Source organism: Boleophthalmus pectinirostris, unplaced genomic scaffold, assembly GCF_026225935.1.
Source record: "Boleophthalmus pectinirostris isolate CB_2022bp ecotype Guang Dong unplaced genomic scaffold, ASM2622593v1 HiC_scaffold_23, whole genome shotgun sequence".
Lineage (NCBI taxonomy): Eukaryota > Metazoa > Chordata > Actinopteri > Gobiiformes > Gobiidae > Boleophthalmus > Boleophthalmus pectinirostris.
This window is the reverse complement of record NW_026571207.1, coordinates 19,828,103-19,855,053: the sequence shown is the minus strand read 5'-3', so window position 1 is coordinate 19,855,053 and position 26,951 is coordinate 19,828,103. Positions and strand designations below refer to the sequence as shown.

At 37.7% G+C, this 26,951-nt stretch overlaps 1 protein-coding gene across 3 annotated transcripts in view; it reads right to left on the bottom strand.

Annotated features, from left to right (window-relative positions):
* Positions 1 to 11,875: 11,875 nt before the first annotated feature.
* Positions 11,876 to 26,951, bottom strand: part of tsc22d3 (TSC22 domain family, member 3) — a 30,970-nt gene continuing 15,894 nt past the window's right edge. For 2 of the 3 annotated variants that reach the window (XM_020923564.2, XM_020923563.2), the window contains 2 exons: positions 13,612 to 13,663; positions 11,876 to 13,211 (listed from right to left, as the gene is read on the bottom strand). In XM_020923564.2, the coding sequence (XP_020779223.1) occupies positions 12,951 to 13,211; positions 13,612 to 13,663 (313 nt within the window). In that variant the 3' untranslated portion in view covers positions 11,876 to 12,950. Of the gene's footprint in view, positions 13,212 to 13,611; positions 13,664 to 14,151; positions 14,483 to 26,951 lie in introns of those variants that run through there. The other variant, XM_020923565.2, reaches the window with a different exon arrangement.

Sequence of the window (26,951 nt, the reverse complement as noted above, 5' to 3'; positions counted from 1 at the left end):
ATTTCCAATTGATCCATTCTATGTTATCATTACAAATAGTTTTTACTGGAAAGAATAAATTTCTCAGAATTCAAAGAGTTCCTGCTTTTCCGAGAAGGAATCATCTGACCACAACTACAAAATAATTATACAAATTTTTTCCACGAAAGAACAGCTCATTATGACCTATTAAATGTGCATTTAGGTCATTTGTTAGAGGTGAGTGTGATTTTCATTTTTTTTAAATGTACGTACATTAAAGTTTTATGTAACTTTTAGGTTGGGGTACGTCACCTTCTTGTTTCTATGGATATGTCATTGCTCAGCTTCAAATGTTCCCCAGCAGATCTACCTTACATTTATTCAATCACAGGTGGCTTTATAATTCAAAAATAACTACAAAACTGGCAATCTGACTGTGAGTGGGGTTGCTTCTCTAGAGATCTGATCTCAAACTTGGCCTGGTTTAGTCTCCATGATGATAGAAAGGTTTAAAGCCTAATTTCGAAACATTTCTGACAAAGCAATAACATCTCACCAGAAAAAAAAAAAAAAAAATGCACCTTAAACAGTGGTGCTTTAATATTACCAATATACCTAAAACACCATCCTAAACTTCTTGGTAACACTTACTGACAACTACCTTAATTGGCCCTAACAAATGAATTATGAATCATGTCTTTCTTTATGCTCTATTAAGTCTGTAAATAGTGTTTGTAAATAGTGTTTTATAATGATATATACATATGTTAATGAAGGCAGACTTGGCCCAGGTCAAACCATAGACAAACAGCAGTGAAATCTTGTGTACTTGTGTGTGTGCCTACAGCGTTCTGCACTGAGGCTGACAGCTGAGAGGTGTTGCGTGTGAAGGCTGTTGAGTCTGCAAACCTAGACAGTTTTTCTAAGACCTTATGTGATTCACACACGACTTAGGAGCTTCATTTAAATAGTTTCCCTAAGGCAGAAGAAGTTTTATTTTCAACATCAATCTAAATCTCAACCACTTACCAAACTCAGTGTCCCTATCAGCACTCAGAGGTGTGTGTACGTTAGTGTGAACTGAATGAACTGTAAGGAGCAAAGCTAAATCAACACTGGCTGATCTGGTTTCACATAGTGTAATCAAATATGGGAGGAGAGTGTGCTTCCAAAGCTTGACAAGCCAGAGATGAAAAATGCTTCTTACGTAACTCATTGAATTCCACTTATTTTCGCCTTACGTTTTCTTGTTTTAACCTATAATCCTAACACCGTGACCTCAATGAGAGAGTACACAGAGAAGCATTAACTAAAGTGTAATTTACAGCAAAACTAAGTAGAGAAATAAAATGATGAATAGATTTTGTTAAAGGCCTCACCTTTTGTTCAGCAGATATGGTTTATCTCTTACCAAAGGATTCCTGGAATGTCAGATACATAACCAGGCGTTTCATGAGATTTCTATCGGTGCTTCTGCAGACTATGAAATCTTAGAAACTTGACTTGTATTTTTTCTAAATGAAATAAAAATGTAATGTCATGGTTTGTCATAGTGATAGCCTTAATAGTAGTGAGGACAAAAGCCACTGTGTTATTATCACTGATGTAACTTTAATAGTGGCTCTCAGGATGTGAACTGGAGTCATGTTTTTGTTTGGGGAGCAGTACAAACAGTAGCTTCATCATATGAGTTTCTTTGTATGTTAGTTTTTTGTTTTTTTTTCTATCCCTGTGGGAAAAGAAAAACATTGTGTAAGCAAACACTACCAGTAATTCAGGCAATTTGGGGTGCTTCTGAATGCTTTTGACTGCTTGTTATAATCTTTGACATATCATAAATCATTATTTTATATTTTGAACATTTTGAATATAGATTTAGAATGACTTGACTGAAAATTGGAAATTGCGGTGCTGATTTCCGCCTGCTCTGTGTGCGTCACCGTAAACATTACACCGTACACCCCCGAGTACAGCCCCCCCATACAGCCCCCTGTACAGCCCCGGGTACACAGCAGTGGGTAAAGGAAAAATTAGCATTTTTGGAGCAACGGTGTATTTGTTTATTTATTTATTTGTTTATTTAGCACTTGTTCAAGTAAAGTTCATACAAACTGTGTAATAATAATCTAAGTGCTGTGTGTGATTTTAGCATGTTCTAATTTTATTAATATTTCTACAGTAGTATTCACTGATCTTATGTCTTTGTCATGTGTGATGGACTGAATGTTATTGTGCCTATGTCCTGTTTTTTGTCTTGCCATCAACCTGCCAATGGGACTTTGGATGAAAATGAGCCGGCACGGTTAACTCTGGCACATTTACATGCTGTACAAACACATGTTGATCAATGTGCACTGTCCCATATTTAATAAATAAGCATAAACATAAAGATAAACATAAACATGTATGACAGTCAAACAATACAAAATGCATGTGCATAAGAACAGTTCTATCGATGGGAGTGGTAGATGCTAAAAAGGCATTTGAAGACACCACTCCCAGGAGATAAACCTCAGTTATCAGTTGATCATAATCAAAGATTAAAAGTAACAAGACAACTGACAACATTGTTTTGTTTTGTTTTTCTACACATTGCATTTATAGCTTTAATAAATCAGAGCAGTGTCATCAGTTTAAATTTGAATCTAGATTTATAGTGACAGTTTCTAGAAGGTCTGTATGAGAGTTCAATGATTTTTGTTCATGATGTGAATTGAAAATTGCTTGTGAGTTCTCTTGTATAAAGGTATATGCAGCTTATTAGCCTGTCTAGTGGAATAATGGCAGAACAGATCATTTTGATATTAATAGTAATAAAAATGTGTTTTAAATAAGTAGTGAAAGCACTTCCTCACACATTATCACAGTGTGTTGAATAGGGAAAATCATACTGCAATACACTGTACATTTATAATGTAATATAATACCAGGTGATTGTGCTATCTTTTTCTAGATATGTTCCACTGCAGTATAATAAATTTATAATAAATTACTCAAACATGCATAAATCCCTCTAAATAAAACTTCAACAGGATAAAGGAGAACAGAAAATAAATTTAAGTTAACTTAAAAATGTATTTTGTGTATGTATGTATAAAAAATGTGTCCTTAAAATAAATCATAATCCTACACAAGTCCATTGTGATCAGGTCCAGAACAGGTTTGTTGTGAGAAACAATATGTAAGAATAAAAATTCAAAAATGGTTGCTCACCAATCTAGAAGATTCCAGCCAATATCAACTTTAATCTAGGGACACTGACCTGCCTCAGAACATTTTATCAGATATCAAGGCTCTATTCCTCGAAAAGTTTAATTATTGAACTTTATAGATTTTTAAAGTTGGAGCACAGACAGATAAAGAGATTGTAGGTGTGAAAACCTGTCTCAGTCTTTCATAATCCACACACTCTCACGCTACAAAACATATTTCATATTTACACCTGTCACTGCAGTGCCTCGGGCTAGAGCCACTCTGTTCACTAAGAAAGACAAACCGACTCTCATTTTAGCCAAAGGTAACAGAACAGAATGATCTGGGTAATCAACAGGATACAGGTTTAAGTGAATGCTGCCGTTTTTTTGAATAATCAAAACTTGGCCTTCATTTCTGCAGGATAATAAAAAGGCCATCAGACAGTGGGTGGGAATTCTTGGATTGCAATCAGATTGGTTTAAACAGCAAGTGAAGGAAATGTAGTGATTTTTTTTCCCCCACCTTTATTTTACCAGGAAATCCATAAGTTAAAATCTCTTTTGAGGGAGACCTAGTCAAGAGGCACCTCAGCAGACATCAAACAGAATAATTAAGAATTCAATAGTGAAAGGTTTAAAACATATTAAATATCTGGCTCAGGAAAAACATAGTCACATGTATTTTCAATAAGATGCGTCCCCATATTGTACTGTGGCTGTCACAGTCCTTGGCAATGAAGCACGGGTTACAGGCCAGTTGGAGGGCAATATTCCCTAATGGGACAACAATAAAAAGATTTATTATCTTTTTTTTTTTTTTCAATGTTTATATAACAAGTGATGTCAATGCAGCCTCTTTGCCCAAATGTTTTTCACTGTAGTGGTGGTGTGTCTGTGCAGACAGTTTGACACACATCATCACAGCAGGAGGCTTGTACCTTGTCATGGTGAAGCTGTGAAGAATGCACTGGAGCCAGAGGAGAAATGACTCTTTATGTAAGACTTGTATAAGGCCCCCAGCACCTGAGGTGCACTGTTCACATTCTGTTCACTGTCTCTCTACACTTTTCCCACTATTACATCAAAACAAATTGTTCCTTTGGAGTTACTACACCTCAGCAAGTCATCCAGACTTTTAAGCATTTTCCTACAGTATATTTATGGCACTGTTTACAACCCATTACAAACTGTAAAAACACACATGGTTAGATATAAGATATGATGGGATTGTTGTCTATACTCTTGTTGTGCTTGCAAATGACCCAATAAACTACAACTACAACAACTACTACTGTTACTACTACTACTACTACTACCACAACTACTACTACTGCAAAGATTTGGTTTTCACTTTGCTTAGTAGCATTTTGTCAGTAATCTACTATATGGTAAGGCATTCAGTTTGATAATACAAGTATCTTGCTTTGTAAGATTTATAAGAGACAATATGAATAATATCATAAACATAAACTATTACTGTGCAGAGCTGAATGAAACAATAGAGTTAGCATTAAAAAACATGAACTTATAATGATGATATATGTTGATTTATAAATATATAAAGGCACGTCCCAGATTAAAGTGACATGACATGATCCCATATGTTGAGATGGCCGCGTGTTCAGTTATTTCAGTGGGTGCAGAGGTGACTGTCACACTATGTACTCTATGCGCTGCCCCATGTCCTTCTACAAAACTGCCTGAGCACTGATAGTGGAGCTGGTGTGTCTTACTCTGGGTGACTTCTCTAACAGCCTGTTGTCTCTTCTGTGTCATCTGAGACTCAGCAGCTGTGAGCGGCTCCCCTGAAGGGTCTGTGCTCAGGTCCGACCGCCCCTTCAACCACCAAACCCTGAAGACAAGATTTAGTGATGGAGGGGCTGCAATCTGTGGCAGCAGGCAATCAGTCGGATTGAGAGAACTGTCAACACTGCACACTGTAAACATGGGCAGCGTCAAGGAACCTGAGATTTCCAAGATATACTGGTATAGGCTAAAATGAATACCAAATAAACAGATATTGCTAGTTTTCAGAATTTTCAGAGTTTTGTATGTGATGCTGTTATACTCTCAGACAGGGGGCAAGAGCCAGTTTGTACATTCATAAGAAATATCCAAAAGGAAAATTCACATATTTTGAGTCTGATTGTTTCTACGGTATTAGTCAGTAAACCTTACAACTTGCTTTTTTATTTGATTTATTTAAGCTGTGAATAATAGACCAAATTGTGTTTCAGTGTCTAGTGCTCACTGCTATAAAGGACAAACACATCACTATTGTTAGTAAACACATTTTAATTCTATTTTGAAGAGGACATGTTCAATCTGACACATTGCCCTCATGCACTCTACTCAGCAGTAAATTATTTTTCATCAGATAAACCTAAATGTCTACTTTCGCTCTGTGAGTGACAGTTCATGCGTGCTGTTTTGGAGCTCAAGGGCACTTATACCTTCTACACATTTACATTGACGTAAACCAAGATCACCCGTAGTGACAAAACTGTCATAACATCATGATAAGCATAACAGGTTAAGGCATTACAAAACCATGAATAAGACAGACATGTTCCCAAAGCCCCATCTGCAGAGAATCACGTGGAATAGACCAGAAACAGTATAAAACTCAAGGGTGGCCTAACTAAGACATAACCACAGCTGCCAATGGTAGAACATAAAGCTTGGCTGGCAAATGTTGTGTGATCTACAGCGGGTGCACACAGCTGGGGACATCTTAAAGTGATAGTAAATAAGGCCTTGTTAAGTTCACAAACCTGGAAAACCTGAGAAGGCTGTAAAACTCCAAGAACATAGTCCTCACTTCAGGAGAGATGTCATCCTGGGGCAGGCAGGTGTAGGGCCATGGAGTAACACCTTGCTCACACTCTGAATGAAAACATCAGGACTTATTAATAATACCAACACCATAATACCATAATTATATTCATTAAAGGTTCTATATTATACAAAATGTATTCTTGTGAGCTTTAAGCATGTTATAATGTTGTTACCTCATCAAAAACATACCTGGAGTTGTGTTTTGTTTCATTCACACATGTTTGAGTAATCCTGCAATATTAGTCTGTCTACATCTCCAAAGTTCAAAATGCTCTTTTCCACCTTGTGATGTCATGAAGAAGTAGTTTTCAAGTTAACAGTTAACTTTTACTTTTCCTGGCTATTCCAGGGCTGAAATCATCCAAATTATTATAATGAAGGTGTTTTAGAGTTTAAAAAACATAGTGGAGCACTTCCTGTATTACCACATGACATCATAAGGTGGAACAGAGTGTTTTCAGTTTGAGAGAAGAACTTAGCCTAAGCATGCAGGATCCATGTGTTAAACAAATGTGAATGAAACAAAACACAACTCCAGGTATGTTTTTGATGAGGAAACATTATAACATGGATCAGAAAATGGCAGTATATGGGTCAGAATCTCTGACAAACCCTCACTATCTCTAATAATAATGAGCTATAAAAAGCCTATTCTTTTTAAGAACATCATAGCAAATCCACACATTAGGGGATATGCCTTGAACAGTGGTGAGTTGCTGCTGAGTTGTTACTCATATGACCAGAGGGTCATTTGTCACCTGTTGTCACACATGTATGACTAACCAACTGTAACACACACACACAAACATTTCCAAAGTAATGATCAATAAATCAAAGAAGTATAAGACCTATGGGAACAGGCAGTCCTATCTTGGAAGGGGAGATTTGATCATGTAAACAATGTTGCTTATGTAGAAAAAACCTGAACTGTTTTATGAGGCAGAAATCAGTTGTGTGTTGTACAAAGAAGCTCTCACAGTGTTAATCTCACTTTTTTATGATGCAGCCAGTACAATGCACAAACTATAAAACAGATTAACAGAACAGACTTTGCAAAGAGGCTATAATTTATTAACTGTCTATATAACATTTTTATTTTGGTATGTGTTTGGAGTTTATTTGTACTAACATCCTCTGATTCTTGCTTGACACAAAGCTAAAGAGGAGAGGTTGAACCTGATTCCCACTCTAAAGGCCACAGTCACTCAAACGCACCACAATGAAGCCTTACATAAACTCTTTACCTCTATGTGCCATAAACTTGTGTTTTCTATTTGTAGTGCAGGACAAATATCAAATACATCTTAAAGGTGGAAGTTTTACAACATCTTTTTACTGCAAGTGCTTCAGCAGGTTTGTAGGTCTATTACAGTAATGAGATATGTCAACAACAACACCTTTATGAGGTCAACCAAACTTTTACTTAGAAACACACCATGAGATGGTGATGGACTGTATATACCATGAATAATACACAGACTTCGAAAAGCCTGCAGTCTTTGCATCTGATGGCTAAATTGTCATATGAAATGTATTGGAATTGCAGGTTAGATTTCTTTCATTTTCTGGTTATGCAACTATGTGTGCCCTATGACCCTGTGATGTCACATGCTCCTGTGGGTGCCTGCGGAACTTTAAAGAGTGTCTGGACTCCTGCTGGGCTGTACCAGGAACTGGAGTATCACCATAAACCCAAACCCCAAAGGTCATGACCTTTTGTCTTCAGGAATAAGATGTTCTGGTCAGCCACATTTCTGTACTCCATCAGATCGTATGCAAACAAAGCTTCAGTATTTTCCCTCTCACACTGCAAAAAGTGTCATCTGCCAATCAAACATTTAAATAACCCACTAAAGGATTAAGTATTCAAGCATTATCGTGCCGCAGGATTAGACCATTTGTTTTTCCAGATCTGCACTAAGTGCCATAACTAATTCTGCACTGTACACCTGTCTTATCACATGAGGTCCTGCAGACCAATCTGTATCTGATGGCTACCACAGTTCAGTAATGCCACACATCAAATTAAATGCTATGGTAAAGTCTTGACTTGAACAAAACTACCAAGAATTAACTCATGAGTTAATTCATCGTTTATAAGTCAAGGTGAAAATGATTTGCTCAAAAATAAAGTACAAAATGTAAAACCAAAGACTAGACTAAACATCTCCTTGAGGTGAAATAACTCACAATAGTACATGTGTGACGTAAGTTTAATCTGAGGAATGCTGTTTTTCCACATGAAATGTGAACTAAATGTGAGTCTAATGCTGTTTGATAGACATGTGCAGTGCCTTTAAAGTGACATTTTTGTGTGGTTTACAAAGTCCATACTGCATATTGATCAAGACTTTTGGACTGAACATTCTGAGAAGTGACATAAAAAACAAAAACACACATCAACTTGACGGACAGAGACAGACCTTTAATGAGTGGAAATGGCAATGAGTGACGCTCATGACCATTACCCCACAGTGGTTCTAATGATAGATGAGCAGCCTGTAGCATCTCCACAGCTTTATACAGACAGAAGATTTCATGTATCTTGTTTTTATTCACTTCATTTTTCCATTCTTTATTTTGGCACAGCCTGTAAGGAAATCCCAAACAGATCAATCTCAAACCAATATGTTTCTGTTCAGCCCAGTGCTATTTTTATGCCTTGAAGGATATTTTCTATTAAAGAATGTTCTTTTTTTTCCTCTTATGTAATTTACCATGCACAATTTCCAAATCATTATAATATTTCTAGACAAAGTAGCAAGCAATACAGTTATAGCATTTGTGTCTCTTAGCCTGCTTTAGGTTGACATATTTGGGTTGAGCCAGCTATGAGGGGATAAACAAAGTACATATGTGCATGACAAGCAGTCAGACCAAATTATACTAGTGCATGCAATGCTGACCACATTTAAGCCCTGCACGCTTTTTCCAGTACAGCTCCAATGTCTCATCCAAACCAGATGTTTTGTCGTTGCATAACACTTAATCCAAGACAAACTTTACTCACTGGAAGAATCCGCCACTTTTTCCCCACCTTTGGATATTCCCACACTTCACATTCTTAATGAAAAGACAGGGCATGATTCTTGTCTCTGGGGAAAACCTTATATGGACATGGTTCTATAATGGTAATGAAAAGTAACACCCTGGCTAGAAATATTTCTTACTTGAACAAGGCCATACGTTTAGAGATTAAATTAATAAACATGCTCAAACCAGAGTGTATTTTAGTTAAGTCATTACCTAATTTGGAGATTTACTTTTTTTTATTCTACTTTTAAATATATACTGATACAATAACAAATAGACCAACCAGACAGCTTTTCTTGTCTCTTCTTAATTAGTTGCAGTTATTAAGCATGACCTGGAGGGTGTTTTCGACTGTGTTGTTTTCAGATGGAAGCCACATGCAGAAGATGAACTCAAGAGCACATGCATCTAACCCAATCCTGAAATAGAACAACAGAGTTTCAGAACAAAATCATAAATCAGACAGCCCCAGACTCACGTGTAAGATGATACAGAGCTGTCATGTGTGCTGTATTTGCATAACATTTCAAACCTGTCATTAAAAGCAGTAGCTTTAATAGAGTGATAATTAACAGAAGTACTCTCAATTTAAAAAAAAAAAAATCTGGGTGCAACAATAAAATTGTATTATTACTCCCTAAAACATTAACAATTATTACTGCTATAATAAGACAGTGTTTTTCAAACTGTACTGCGTGTGCCACTGGCAGCACACAGACTGACTCTGGTTAAGGTTCATTATATTGTCCCCATAGGGCAATTTGTCCTCTGCATTTGACCCATCCTACATGGTAGCTGAATGGGGACTGCTCAAGGACTCCAGATCTAAGGCTGGTCTTGGTCTGGACTACCTTAGCTGGAGAATTGTATCTCTTGTGCATGTTTTGGGTTGATGGAGAAGTTTGGAGTACCCAGCAGAAACCCATGCAGACAAGCTCAACTCACTGGTACGTGGGAACTGAACCCAGAACCTTCCTACTGTGAGGCAAGGGTGCTAGTCAGGGCTGATATATGCAGGGGCTGAATACATTTTTAGCAATTGTTTAATTTAGATACACATTTTTGTCTGTGAATGAATCATTATTCAAACAGGCCTTATCCATGGTTTGGTCTCATTTCAGACCTGGTTGGTTCAGTTTCCATGTTCAGATTCAGTAGTCTGGCTGGGCTCAGAAAGCCAAATATGATGTTGCTTGGTACTTGGTGAGAAACAATGATATCATATCTTTCCATCATTTTTTGTTTGTTTGTTTGTTTGTTTGTTTGTTTGCACTTTGAGCTGTGTACTGTGCCCATTACATGTGAGACTAGTTTGCAAAAAACTTTACTTTAGATTCCAATTTTCAGATTCTTCCTCTGTCTGCCGAACCCAAGGATATTTCAATTCAAAGTTTTCTTCCCATTGTTCCTGTTATTATGATCTGGAACAACAGGAAGTCTGAGTTGTGATGTAAGAGAGGGCCCAAAGCAGTGGGGGGAATACTGAATGTACTGGCACTGAATTATGGGTCTGTAGGTGTCCAGCAGTATTCTGTCCAAAATCTGCTCTGCTCTATGGGGAAGCCACAACATATCTGGTTACACGCAGACTACTGACTGTCTGCCAAAACCATCTGAAATGCTACCAACTGTTTTTCATTTTCCAATGTACTCTATATGCCTCTTATAGTTTCACTGTTATTAGTGGTCACCTACTTTTTGAATTTGGAAAAGTTTTTTCCATCGCACTGTGTTATTTTCATTTATTTCCATTGCCTAAGGAGGGACCTTTTGAAATTAAAAGCATCCTTTTATGGTGCCCAGATGCAAATTTAAATTTGTAAACTTTAGTCAAAGAGACCTTGTAGAAAGCAAGGCAGAATCCTCTGTAAAGATTCAAATCAGAGCATCATGTCATTCTGATGAAAACAATGAACACTACATGCTGGTGTTGATAAAATATTTACCTGAGCTGTTTGAACTCATGTTTGAGAAGCACAACAAATGCTTTCTTTCAGGGTTATAGTACTTAGAATGGAGGGATAGTACTTTATTTTAAATTGAGCAGTTACTTTACTTGCAAACATTGAAAAGTTGATTGCTTCTATTTGGTATTTTAGATTTACATTATTTGTTTTAGTAGAAGTGTTATACTGCAGTTCTAGCTGCAGCTAACAAATTACAGTAATAAAATACAGTATTTATTCATTCTTTATTAGTACAAGTAGCAAAGGTACTTGTACAAGTAGTGAAAGGTCCAGTCTTTTATATTATCATTGTTGTGTTGTATCAATTATCAACACGTTAAACTCATTTCACCTTAGTTTTGTTATGAAAAACCAGACTATGTCAGTGAAATGCAAATAATCTGAGTTCACATATTGGGAATCTGTCATGAGTTGTTGTAAAAAGTACAATAATTACTGGCTGTCTACTTGGCTAACCAGTCCCTCCTTTATTCTGTAAAGTGCTGTGTAAGTGTGACTATGCAAACTTTATTCATTTTCATTTCATTTCAGTTTATTTATTTCGGTCACAGGTATATTTTGACATTAATTCATAAACAGTCATATTTAACATATACAGACCGAAAAGGTGCAGGCTGAAGCTTAAGCTTATTATGCCTACCCTTTCTTATAACTTATAACATTACCTACAATTATCACCACTTGTGGTGCATCTAATAATCTAACAATTTAGGACAACTTCCGATAGTGCTAAAAATTCTGGTCTGTTATATTACCATGCTATGTTTTATCAATTGTCAATAGGTTTAATAATTGTTACTTAAATTCTATGAAATGTGAGAATTTAAATGTGAGAAGTTATCTGACAATTATGAAAACAATAACAAACAGTAAACAAAGATGTATCATGTAAACATAAGGTTTATTGCCATTGTGCAGCTGTATCCAAACATTGGATACTTCAGAGCAACATCACCATTATCTTTACCAAAAAACATAGAAAATTTCTCACTTCTCCCTGTGATTTTATACACATGGTCCTGGGTTGTATCTGTCATCGTAAAAATAATTAACAGTCTTTGGTAGCTAGCGAACAACAACAGATTTCAGTGTGAAAATCTCCCTCTTCTGCTACTACAGGCACTGTTGTCATGCCATCGTTATCAATACAGACGCATACAACAATCAGGAGTGCATCTGACATAGTAACTTCTCACTAGCTTCTATTTGATCAGGACGTTTCATCATTATATACATTGTAGTAACCTTTTACAATTGAGATTTATAGGCAGACAGAATGGACAGATAGGCCTATTGTTCCCAGAGATCTTTACAATTTACAACAACCGATTTTTCTTTACAAAACATGAAAAAATAGCAGTATTACTTCCCCCATAAGCAGCAAGCCCCAACTGCAGACAATACAAGATTACACTGTGTCACTCATTATGGAGATTAATGAAGGCAGCCTCCACCTCTGTGTTGTTAGCATGTCAATTACCATGATTAAATGAAGCAGATAGCAGTTATAGTGTACATCTTTGTAATGAAATGTAATGACAGTCCATGACACTTGTATTTTTGATCCACATATCGGGGCTCTTCTTCAGAAACATGGAGGACCATCTCGCTTTGTACTCCTCTACCAGTGATCACCCACATTCCAAGATGATGTCAGCAGGGCCAGCCCAGTCAGGACCCTTCTCTTGGTTTACTTTAGAGACGGTCCGGCTATAGGCAGGTCAAGGAGGGTCCCCCTCTCTGTCTGGACAAAGTGCTGAACTAGTCTAATAAGAGAGACTAGGTATCCACCGCGCCTAACTCAGAGCATCTCGAGTCCTGTGCTTATCAACAGTTCGTTTAAGTCCCATCTAGCAATTACAAGATGCATTGCCTTCACCTATGGAAGGATTCATCATCAAAACATGGAGGTCCATTACTGTACGCGACGGCTCTGCTCGCCCCAAAGCAGAGCCACTTATACAGCAGAGCCAGAGCTGTGGGTACACATCTGAAGCTGCTGGTGCTCCGTGTTCACCTGCATGCTTTGATTGTCCAACTGAACGTCTGTAGGGATGCGAGATTGAAATTTCTCAAGCTGTTCGGGGCTAGCCAGGTTCTTCAGTAGGTAGTTCTCCCTCTCCAGCTGGTTGTTTTTCTCAGCCAGCTCCTTGATCTGCTCCTTGAGGATCTCCACTTCCTCTCGGACTGCGTACATCAGGTGGTTTTTCACAAGGTCCTGCAGAAAGAGAGGACGGTTAAGACTGGAAACGCATGCTGAAATAATAATTAGTTGTCAACTAGTACTACTACTCAATTTGAATAAGCACTAAAGGGTCTCCAGTGATAAAATGGTGTGTTTGACCTCAAGGTATTTTCAATCATTCTTGACAGACTTGTAATGAGTATGTCTTTGTGAGCTTCCTGACACCACTTGCACCACGCTGTCCAAGCATTTGGAGAATTAGTTTTATAACTTGCCCTCTAGCCTAAAATACCACATTGATTTCATCAGAAGAAACATTACAGTATATGTAAAAATAACTGTGATATTAAACACATAAGGTCTATGAGAATGCATTAATGTGCTACAGTGCTGTTGTGCATGTGTAAGGCAGAATTTATTCATACTAACTTACCATTGCTTGTTCAATCTTGTTGTCAATGGCCACAACGCTAGCACCAGAGGCACTGTAAGAAAGAAAAAAACAACATTAATTACCTATTCAGTGACAAAACCTCTTCAGTCAAATGCATATTCACTGGTCTCTGTGCACTGGCAGTAAACTGAAAGTAAAAATATACAATTTCTCCATTTTGGTGGTACAAATCCTATAGTGCCATTTGCCTATAGAATAACTGCATTGCAAAGGGGATTAGAGAAAATGGGGCATTGGCACACTGGCCCTGTCAAAAGATCTCAATATCTGTTGAAAGCGTTCAAAGTGCAGCTCCACGCACGTCTGACAAATACCTTACAAGGGCATGAGGCAACAAGCAATAGACATTAACATCAACACGACAATTGTTTCTTAAGATATGAGAGTGTAAAATAATACTACTACAGAGCAGCAGAAGACGCTTGGAAAACAAAGCATTCACGTGTTGTAACAGTCTACAGACCTAGTATAACACAGCCCAGTGCAGCGCATCAAATTCATTCATAATAAAATATTTACCTGTTGTCAAGTTTGACCGATACTACATCCCCTCCGAGTAGCGAGGAGAAGAAAGAGATCGAGAAGTTATGCAACTGGTAGACGGCCACTTCCATTGGTGTCTTAGCGAACATCTCTGTGCTCATGTTGAGTACTAGACTCGTCTGGAAGTAACTTTTCGCCACGTTTGCAGCTGGCGGGTCACCTAAGTGAAGATAAAGCGGGTTTGTTGTCTCGCTGGTTGATCGCGATGCACTACCTCAAAGCCGTAGGCTGAGTGCAGTGCTGTGTCAGAGTAGTGAGCTTCGCCTCGCTTTGTACAAGCGTCTGTCTGTTGCTATTTCTGCCAGCGCCCGCTATATGAAAGGAGCGGAGTGACGTCAAGTGACGCGCGCATCTCATTATGCAAATGTGCCCCCGGGTCACACATAGACTTGTAGTACTGCTGTGATCAAGGTACAAACTGGAATTAGGAGTAGGCGAGTATTTGGGAGTCTGATTAATATCGTTTTTAACATTTACATAACAAGCCCGGAGGGCGATAACAAAGTGTTCTCTCAGCCACAACAACAGCTGTCCATTTTAACAGGACAGACTGCAGCCTACGTGCATTTATTTGAATATACTGTGCATTTTCTACTGTAATATCTATCCACTTATCTACGTCCTGCGTTTCAGCATTTAGAGGATTTAACAAAACTGACAGAAGCAGTTCCTTTCAGCAAATCTACTGATGCACTGCTGTTGCAACGCTAGTCAAAAAATGAATAAACTATAATATATAATACACTACACTTAAGTCTATGTACCGTATGATATCAGAGATTCACAGAGGTATCTTTTACTATTTTTATATTATTTGCAGTGCTGATTATTTAGGGGTTGGGTAGACCTATCTACTAAACGGTACGTGCTCTCATTAACCTACTTCTCTGAACATGATGTTCCCCGGCTCATTTTTGTTATTGTTCCTTCACCATATGGCCACGTGCATGTGTACACCAGCGGGTGTATTTTTCCATAGCCTCATTCTGGTAACTTTCCTCAGCCAGAACTCTACCAGCCTCTAGTGGCGACTATGTAGAATGCAACTGCGCGGGTGGTAAAGCGCTTTTCCTCGAGGTTGTTTACAGGGGGAATTTTCCGTTCACTTTCTCCCCAATTTCTAGCAGAAACTGTTCTGGTAAACGAAGTTTGTTTGTGCGGACTAGAAAGCATATGGCGAAAGCGCATTTCCATTGAGTACAAACTATTCTGTTGGTCTGTTTAATAAGCTGTAAACATCAAAGGACCCCTGCCATAGGCATGTATTGTGCTGCTATATTTGGATTCAGTTCAATTCAAGAGATCCCAACCACCCTGCACTGTATTCTGCAATCTGCTTTGGTGCATACAGGTAAACTACTTAAGCTCCTAAGAACCATAATCATTTTGTAGTACTAGACAAAAGACTAATGTAATCACTGGGACCTGCACACTCATTACTGAAGTATTATCAGATTAAACTGTGATAATGAGTTCATATATTCTCCATTATTCTCCATTTGTGGCACTTAAGTGCATAAATATTCCCCCAACACAACATTAGGAGTACTGCAAATACATATAGTCCTAATGCATTTAAAAACGCATTATTATGAAATACTCAAAAATTGTACTACTACTATACTAACTGCCAGTACTGCTGAGGGGATAGCATCTCACACAGTTCTACGCAATATTGCATTAGCTAAATGTATTCTTTAATGTTGATTTTCACCACATACACTCAGAATTATATTATAAAACAAAGTTAATAAATAATTAACATTTGGACAGTTATATAGCGTGATCATGGAGCGTGTGTTACCTTGTATTTGATGTATCCACTTAAACACTAATTTGCTTAAACACAACAAACAGTAACATGACTAACTAATGTAACTGTATAGAGACAGATATCTGCTGTTGTAATAATAATAATAATCTCCTGTTTCTTTCAGACTGCATTATGTGTAGTCAAAACCAGCCTCGTGGAAATGGGTCAGTATTATTATCCCACTATGGAAATCCTGTTTTCAAATTTTTTATTTTATTTTTTTGCAAATGTTGAAACAGCAGTAAGAATAATAGTAGTGACAGTGGTTGTAACTGGTTGTAGTGTTTTGGGATGTTTCTAGATTGCAGTTGTTGTCAACATGGATTTTTTTTTTTTTTTTTTTTTTACAAAAATTTGTCCAATAATTGCAAAAAAAAGGAAAGCTATTTTGCATTTGGTGCAGTTATGTCGTGCCACATTTGAGTGGAATACAAACTGCCTGTCCTTTGCTGTTGCCAGATTTGGTGAGTCATTCTGAACCGGGCTGAGGGCCATAGTTTTCATCAGATGTCCCACAAGAGCAGCCCTTATATAACTCTGTGATTCACTTGTACCAAGGGAGACTGCACAAGAATACAGCACAGAAATGTACCCACTTTTGCTAGGAGGGACATTGTGAGATATGGATAGTATTTAGTGGGTTTTGTGTTAAGCAATGCGTTTGACTCTGCACTGTGCATGTTCTATAGGAAACTGCACAACTTAGAATTCTGTACAGCTCCTGAGGAATGGTTATATCAAGAAATAAGGAATAGTTGTAAATGTTGTAAATTAGTTAGGCTTGTAGGGTTGGGCAAAAATATCACTTTTTTCCTCTTAATGGTACATTTTTGATTCCATGTAATTTTGTCTAATTAAAAACAAACAAAAAAGGGTTTCAGAATAGTTTCCTGAATGTAATTAATACAGACCTTTAATCAAAGTCATTTAATGCACAACTCTACTGAACTCTACTCTAATGCTTTCCTTGGCTGTAGACTTCACAATTAAAAAGACCCAAGCTGATCATTGAATTAAATGATTCTCATTCTAGATTAAAAGTTGATAAAGTGCACCCAAGCCCTGTAGCTATCTTAGACCCGCACTCACCGGCGCTCTGGGGGCCTCTTGAACAGGCTGGGGGAATAGGGAGGGGAGTAGCTCAAGACCCTCTCTGGATAGGTCTGGTAGTGCTGGTGATGGCAGCAGAATCTATGGCCAGGGTGCTCCAGGCGGTGGGCACAGATAGTCCTGGGAGAGGCTAAATCCACCCGAGGAGCGTCAATGTAACGTGCCTGCCTCTGTCCCATCTTTGCTATCTGCTGTGGCGATGTGACAAGGAGCGGTTTCGTCTCTCATTGTTCTGCAGTGTGCTGCGTTGCTCACTGGCACAAAGGGACAATAGAGCTGCACGTGTAAACACATAATTGTCCGTACCACACTCAGACTGGCACTTACCGCACTACACTAAAATACAGGCACAATACAAATGTGTTGTAATTTACGTAAGAAAATGTAGGTTTTTAACTGCACCTGAGTGGAGCAATCAAAACCAAGCAATTAGATCTAAGCTAATTGCTGCTGTTAAACACTGTATGTAGTTACAGTATTGTACTGCATGAGAAAACACGACTGCACGTTGACACATACAGAAAGAGAGCATAACATTATGACCACATGCCTATTCTTTGTCAAAATGTTCTTTGTAGTGTTGTCCAGTCACTTTAGAGGCCATTGTAAATAGGGAATACAAGAACTCCGCACAATGGAGTTATATAGGATTCACAGTTGGGCATTTGTCAAATAAGATGAAACCTGTGTATAGGTATAGCATTAAATTTATAGATATTTTCTGGTATTTTAGTATTAAAGTGACTTCCTTTTCAAAACTGTCTATGTGTCTGTCAATAAATACAGTAAAGTATATGGGGTAAGTGAACACAGACATTTCCTGAGCACTCAAACCTCAAATGCAGGACAATGACAGAGTACTCAAGCATGCAAAGATCAGTCAAAATATGACTCAGAGTAGTCGTATGGTGAGGGAACTGTAATAAACTCATTTTATAGTTTCATGTTGAGACAAATGAAGTGGAAAAAATCTTATGTAACATTAAAATTGGTGTCTGTGGTTCTTAATCTCTGTAATTTTTTAATTTTGACTCAGAGGATTTGTAGCTTTTGTTCAGCATTAGTTGTTATTAGTGGTGTAATTAGCTGCAAATAAAAAGAGACACAGCACAATGGGCTTGTCTCGTCCTCAGCAGCTCACAGACTTGACAAGTCTGAATCTGTAATCAAACGGATCACACATAGAACTTGGAATAATCACATTTATCAGCACCTGGTGACCACCGCCTGGTACAACAACATGAGAAGTCTGCAACCACAAACCCACATTCATGTAATGCTGATTTTTATTTATCCTAAGGCAAATGAATAACTGGAAATACAATTACATAACATCCTCATTATCTCTCAATTATTTGATCCTCACATTTTTATAGTTCCTGATGCTAGTTTGTAAAGCTACTACTGTGAGATGTGGTTGTCTTTTGTCTCTGAGGACATATTTGTCAGACAAATGAGCTGCGTGTTTGTACAGATTGTGTTGATAGCCCTCTTAAAACCAGTGTCATCATTTAATCCTGGGTGGAGTATATCATTCATTTCAACAGTTTAAATTCTGTTTATAAAATCAAATAGTGAATCAGCCATGTGCTTCGTTGGTCACTAGGTTACATAAAAAATAATTACAATGATTCCGAATAATACTTTTGAATTGATATATATTTATGAAATTATATAACTAGAGATGCAATAAAAATGAAACCTCAAAGCATTATTATTATCATTTCTAACTCAATTATAACTTTTTCCTTAGTGACATAACACACTTTTATCATTGCCAGACAGACAGGAAACATCCACATACTTCCCATTTGACTTCTGTTCCTTCTGTCATGAATTAACTGTGCTAACCAGAGTAAGCTTTCACTGTGTGCAAGAAGAAAGATTTAAACAAATGTGAACAGAGAACACAATGTACTGAGAAAAACATAATAAATTGAGGGGCTTGTTTTAAGTTTGTGTCATGGTACCAGTCTGTATCAACACATTAGAGACAACCTAAATCCATGATATAGAGCTTTAGCTGTTCTTACTTTACTTGTGTAAGCAGAACTAAATAATCCAAATGTCGTCATGTGAAAAAAGTACAGTGAAGGTATGTAGGTACTTTATAGGTCACATTATAGCCCTTGACCTGAGTCGCTTAAGAAGTAACAGTATGTTCTCGCAGCCCATAACCATAACACCACATAAGGATCCAATCTGTAGCTAAGTGCAAACACCCAGAAGACCACAGGACCACAGATGCACTGGAAAAGGTCAAAGGTCAAAAACCCAATTGGCCATGAAGTGTTTAATCGCTTGCTAAGGGTCGCAAAGCAAGTAAATTTCTGCCACCACTCCAAACCAATTAGGAATCCATATGTATCAGAGTCTGCGTAGGAATCAAGTCAAAATATAGGCTGTGATGCCAGGGGGCACACACTTGAGAGGGTACCTGAGCTAAACGCTGTTGACTGGACTCAATCCCAGAACAAAAGGTCAGAGAGGTCAGGGCCATCTGTCCAACATTCATCTGCCGACCGTGTGCTTCCAGCTGTCTATATACTGCTGTGTGGTGTGCGCTGGTGTCTAATCTGAGTTATCTTCAGCTGTGGAATGCTAACGGCAGACTAACGGGTACATACTGGACCCAATCCGTCAGTGCGCACTGCCAAATGGAGATCTCCTATAAGTGATGGGAAAAGGAAGAGGTCAGACTTTATGTATTGTGATGTACGGGTGGGGAGGGTGCATACGGCTGTTCAGTGAGGACTCATTTTTCAAACACTGCGCTAATGAAATGCTTGGCGGTGTCTACATGTTGAGATGTGTCCAGGGAGTAGCCCAATTCAGATGATGGTCAGACAGCATAAGCCATCCCATTACATCAGGATCACACGCTGGTATTTTGAGGACGCTGACAGATCATTACCACAAAGACATACTGTTCTAGGGTGTAGTGCTTTAAGAGTTTATTTATCCCTTGAGTCAAAAGGACCTATCTGGCAATGGTGAATAAAGAATGTTGTGTGAAGGTATAGAAGACCAAATGCAAGCCCAAAGAAAAAGAGATATTACAATGGAAACTGTTAAACTTTCCCCCTTGTGGTCAGGGTCAAATATGCTATATTACACTAAATGGATTCTTGTGAGCTTTTAGCACTGTTATAATGTTACCTCATCAAAAACATACCTGGAGTTGTGTTTTTTCATTCACACATGTTTGAGTAATCCGTTATTGTCTGTCTGCATCTCCGAAGCTCAAAATGCCCTGTTAACAGCTACCTTTTACCTTTAGGTCAGTAGAGATGGACAATTCCAGGGCCCATCTCTGGAATGATTATGATTCTAGTGAAGATGCATGGAGTTTAAAAACACAGTGGAGCAGCACAGCACAAGGTGGAATGGATTGTTTTCTGTTTGAACACAACCTAAATATTCAAAATATGTGTGTTAAACATGTGTGAATTAAACAAAACTCAGCTCCAGGTATATTTTGAAGAGAAAACAACATCAGAAAACAGTATATTATGGGCCCTTTAAAAGGCTCTATTCACGCTTACGCCACAAAACAGGACGACGTTTGGAAAGATGCGATTACAACTTCCAGCGGGCTTTGTTCTCAGTAGTGAGTTTGACAAAATCTAGGAAAAATTAGAAAATGGTCCAGTTTTATTCATCTACATGTCATTGTAGCTGTCTGTTATGTTTGGATAATCAACAACTACAACCATAACTCAGTTTTTGTCATTTCCCCACTGACACATGACTTGGAAGAGATGAGGGCACCAAATTCAAGATGATTCCAAACTGCACATAAGTATGCATTGGGGATGTAACAATAACCGAAATATCGTGATATTGTATCGTCAAAGTTCTCACTCATGATCGTGGACCATCACAGTATATCAAATTACAAGTCTCTTTGCTTAAATTAAGAGTTATGGTGCAGCAATAGCTAAAAAAAAAAGACAGAGGGAACTACATAGACTATGATCCTTTGCTCTGTTTCAGTGAAGACTACAAGATGAAATAACATTTCTAAGCACTTTTAAGTCTTAGTTCTTTGGATTAAGTCTTGTCAAGGCATTTTAAGAGGAAAACGTAGCATATTAACAGTTTTGTTAGTCTTCACAAAATATGGCAATAGCTATCCAAGAGATGTATATCATGAAAATATCTATATTTATATAATATTTGGATATTGTTACATCCCTAATCGTGAGCTTCACTATCATATTGTGAGCTTTCCCAAGATATCGCAATAAATATCCTATCGTGAGGTTTATACGGCAACAATATCGTATTGTGAGACTTGGATATCGTTGCACCCCTAATATGCAGTCTTCAATTTACGGCTGATCATATTTACTTCATTGGGTTTTATCACAGTTGGTCAGCGAGCCCAGTGTCAGGAACCACACCGGAAGTTATCATTGCATCTTTCCAAACGTCTTCCTGGTTTGTGAAGTAACGTGAATAAAGCCTATTATTTCCTATCTACTAATTTCATTACACCACTCAATCTACTTGTTACTCAGCCTCCGATAATGTAGCCTGACATATATTCGGTGAGATCTGAACTTTGGATTCTCTCACCTGGCTCTCATTATTGTTTTATCTTGGATGGCCAATGTTTATTTTCTTCTCAACTTTGTGCTTTGCTTGTATAGGTTGATATACACCACGATATTCTTTTTAAAATAATTATTCTTGGATAGTTTCATTTGAGTTTACATTAGCTTGTCATTTTCCCACCATTTTATTTGATCAAGTGCTGCAGCTGTTTGACCCAAGTCATTGCAAACTGGGACATCACAGGAGGGAGCAGGCCCCTCTCAGCTCTGACTACACACTTGTTTGTGCGAGTGTGTTTTTGCTTTCTGCCCTTGTCCTCTGCTCTCTTGTCCCTGTCCACATGTACACACACACTCATACGCAGATGTAGGGTTTCATGCTTTTTGAGGACATTATATTGACTTGTATTCATTTCCTGGAGGCTGATCTAACTTTAACAATAGTTATACTTGCATACCTTAACCTAAACCATAATCTTAACCTATTTTAACGCATGTATCTGAACTTTAAATCATGTTGTTGATCTTTTTTTTTTCCCATTTCCAGGAGCAAGTTACATAGTATGAGCAGACACCATAAGCTGAGTTTTTATTTTCAACAATGACCCCAATAAACCAAACAACAAAAAATATAATGACAATAAAAAAAGAAAAAGAAAAGAAAAGGAAACAGCAGACAATGCAAAGACAGATAAATAAATCGTGACAAAAAAAGCAAACAAATGTTCTAAAAATTAAAAAATAAATGATATACAATTATGCTGAAGTATGGTGCCCAATTTATGGAATCAAGTCAAAATATAAGATCTATTTCAGAAATGGCTGCCATGTTTTTTTCAAATTTTGTAGTTGAGTTGTAGATCTTATTTTAAAGGCCTTTTTGTCCCTGAAAGTGAGGCAGATCCCCCCCATGATGAGTGTGTGTGTGTGTGTGTGTGTGTGTGCGTGTGTGTGTGTGTGTGTGTGTGTGTGTGTGTGCGTGTGTACAGATTTTAGTCCCCACAGCCTGCTAAAAACCCACCCACGTGTCCACACTTGCAGCCCCATCAGCGCGTTCTGGATCAGACTGGATATGGGACATCCCGCTAACTTATGTCACTGATGTCGTCCAAACTGAAGCTCAGAGGAGAGGTTCCCATGGACGCCTGCAGACTGCACCACTGTGAGTTAGGACTGGGCCTGGGTCACCTGTGATAACTCACCACAGCATGGCTCCCACCCCACTGATAATAGTGGAGAGGTGTCATTAAAGGTTATATGCAAATGCAGTTGTTGTTATAAAGTTATTATTTGTTAGATTACAGCTCATAAAAAGTATGTAACAGTATCATAAGTGTATTCCTATCTTGTGGCTGCAGGTCGAATCTTTGTCACATTTGCAAAAAAGTAAAAGAATTTTGTGACATTAGAAAAGGAGACTAGCATTATTATTCCTGATACTGCTGGTGCTACACTTGCTATTTTTTTTCTACTACTTCTTACATAACTGCAACTGTTCAACAAAAAGGAAAGGAAAAAATGTTTGGCAAATAAAGCATATAATTTAAAAAGATAAAAGTGAAGTATGCAGTTATATTAAATTTAACAACAATACCAATTTTAGTGAAGTTTTGGCTTTCATTTAACATTGCTTATAAATAGCTGTAGTCTGCCAGTGTTACTAAGTAACCCAGGTCAAATCTAAAACAACCAGAAGTTGCAGTGGGCCTTGTCTCTCACATATCTGCAAATCTGAGCCGGACACACTGTGAGTCACTATCTCACTGTGGCTCCAGCAAAAGAGCAAACACATTTACATAATCTGGGTGAAGAATGGAACACACTGTAAATTGTCTTTAATAGCTACACTGATTTAATGTTCTTTCAGAAAATAAAATGACCTATTCAGTCCTACACAGTGCAATGTTTTGTTTGCTTGTCATCTCATCTGTAACCTCTAGGGGGCTAATAAAAGCCTTTCACAGCACTAGCACTGAACTGTTCTTAAACGTGAGATTCATGTGCAACATCTGTGCACTGGGACTCTGGACAATGTTGTTTTCATATGTAAATATGGACATCCATTTAAGTCCATTCTAGTGCAGGTGCAGCTGCAGCATACACACTCTGCCCTGCTGTACAGGAGATCTTTAGGCTAATAAAGTAACTAGTTGTATTGTGTCTTTTTGCTTTTTGGTTTGTTCATAAACTATTTATTATTCATTTATTCATTTGAAGCAGGAATCAAAAAGACAAAAAAAAAACTCTGAGATGCAAATATGAACATTCATTTTGTTTGTTAAAGCCAAACCACTTCTGAAGTGACATTCTGAATTGAAAGTGTGACTGTGACACGCAAACCCAGGCCATAAGGGACCATTATTTCCTCTATAGAACATCAGACCAAAGCCATTAGTCTGAGCTGACAAACCACAGTCTGCTCTATGGCCCACATGCAAACAGAGGAGGGCCTATAGAAGAACAACATGTGCACCCTGTTTCTTCAGCCTGAGTGCACCGAGAGGGTCGCCCAACGGGAGACACCCAGCACAGACAGACAATCTTAAGGCCATATGTACTGAGCCCTATACACTTTTAAAGCACAATTAAGTGAATGAGAACAGTGCATCCAGATGTTGGCCACCCGCTTGAGAACTATAAAACTAAAAAGAGACGTTCTCACAGTCTTGTAATTACATGCAGTACTGGTAGAAAAGTATACTCCTTTACGTAACTTTTAGTACAGTAGATTAAGTCAGAAAAAAGTGCAGTGTCAAATGTGATCACAATGTAAAAATATATTTGTGAGCTTTTAATCATATTATAACAGTGTCCCCTCATCATTTACTTAATGAAAGTTATATTTTGATTGACTGATGCATGTTTGAGTAATCCTGTATTGTCCTGCAAGGCTTGAGTGCTCAGAAGTTCAGAGTGAGGGTAATACATGTAGGGTTCAAAAGCATCACAAGTTAAAAAAAGAAAAAAAAAATCAAAGTCTACTTGTTACATTGGCATGCCTGAAATAGGTGGGGCCTATCAGTTGTGAGATTTTGAACTGGAATTCAATTGACCCATTTCTATTATCAAGCTGATAAAATAAATATTGGGCTTTACAACAAATAATGAATGAATAATAAAAAATAATGGTATAATGGTCTACTTATGTGATAGTTTCATTCTAAATTAAAAGCCCTAAAAAGCATAATAAATGTCTTTTCTAATAAAGCTTTCCAAGGTTATGACAAATCCTCTTGAACCCAGACACTAGAGTATAGAGTATGGAGTTAATAGCATGTCTATTTCTGATGCGTGTCTAAGAAGGTGCGCAGAAGATTGATGTCACATAAGGCTGACTGTCAGGGCTCTAATTGCACTGTGTTTTACATCTACCAAGTCTGTTGTTAAGACACAAATAATTATGCGGGAACACTGTCCTTGTTCAGTGGTGTACTCATGAATGGTGTGACCATGAAAAAGTACTCAAATGTCACAGGTATTGAATTTGTGGTTATTGGAGAACTGCTAATAAATATGAAGGCAGTTGCTTACCTTATAATAAATTATTTCAAAACAATTCAAAAACATTGTACATGACATTATGAGGAGTTAGTAGAAAGTAACTACAACTGCAAATTTAGTAATGAGAACTGAAGTTCTTTGACTCAGGAGGTGGGAATGACCTTTACCTCTTGACTTTTACCCAAACCTTTTATTCAGTTTAGTCATTTAAGTAGATGGGCCTGTGTATTCTTCCAAATTTTAGAATTCTGCTAATACGTAATAATATATTGATGAACCCTATAGTGCTATTGTAGGATTATATTTTTTTCTACCTCCACCAGCATATGTGATTGCAGCAGTTAGGCCTGTCATGAGGATGATATATTGCTACAGAGAAATATTTAATGATAAAGAATAATACTGAAACTACTTTATGCCTCTGACACAATGAAACAAGATTACTCCAGTAAATCTTTTGGAGTAAAAAAAAAAAAAATCCCACTGTTGTAAAGATAATGTACGATAAATACTGAGCCCCAATATACTAGTCCCATCTTTCGTTCTAGTATATTCGTGAATATAGTAATTATGGTGACAGGCCTAGCAGCAGGTTTGAGTGGTGCATTAGACACCTCTGTAGCGTCCCACTCACTGCTCTTAGTATCAGGTAAACAGTGTGTCAGACTGGCCTGGCTCCAGCTCTCACTGCACTATAAGTCCAAAGTTCACTTATGAAACCACAACTCACTCCTCTGCTATCTGGCCCGCACGCACTGTTAAAGGAGAGCACTGAGGCATACAGACCATAAGCACCAGTTCTATCTGAGGAGAACAAATAAGCACATAGTCACTGCTGTTTGTGTCAACACCAGCAGAGAAAGCATAAAACCAGGAATGTACCAGTGTACTTTGGTCCCAGTCAGGGCGTGTAGATTTATTGCGTTTGGCAAGGAACTGGCCACATACCTGCGAAAACTAATACAAAACTAGTATCAAGCCAGCAGTGTTGAAGTAATATACCTGTTGTTATGTAAGTGCGATTTTGAGGTAAATTGATAGTGCTGTAGTAATACTAGAAGTAGATATAAAAGTCACAGCAGTACCACTATTTGAAAACAAAAGAAAACTGTATTCTCTCAATTCCTCAAAAGAATGTTGTACAGGTTACAGATTTCAATTTTCTGTGATGGAAAATACCTGGATGACTGAGGGATTTCACAGATATTAGTAAGTGATATAGTAATGATATTGTAATGAATATTTGCAGAATGTAAAGTAGCAATATACGCAATGTTGTATGTTGTAGTTAGAAAAAGTTTAATTAAAAAACATGCAACTAACAAAGCAAAAGTGAAATTTTAACAAGATATAATTGATTAAAGGGCCAAGTATTTTTGGATCTTAATGTTCTGCTGTTGTTTCCTCATTAAAACATACCTGGAGTTGAGTTTTGTTTCATTCACACATTTGACATACAAATTCTGAATATTCAGAGTTCGTCTGCCAAACTGAACATACTCCACCTTGTGATGTCATGTGGTAATACAGTGGTAATTTCACAAGAATCATTTGGATAATTTCAGCCCTGGAATTGCCAATCTGACTGAACTAAAGGTAAAAGATAGCTATTAACTTGAAAACTACCACTTCATTACATCACAAGGTAGAAAAGAGCATTTTGAGCTTTAGAAATGTAGACAAAGGGTTATGTGTGAATGAAACAAAACACAACTCCATGAAAGGTAACAACGTTTAACATGACTTAAAGCTCACATAAGTCAGTTTTATGTAGGACATTTAATGAATTTTAC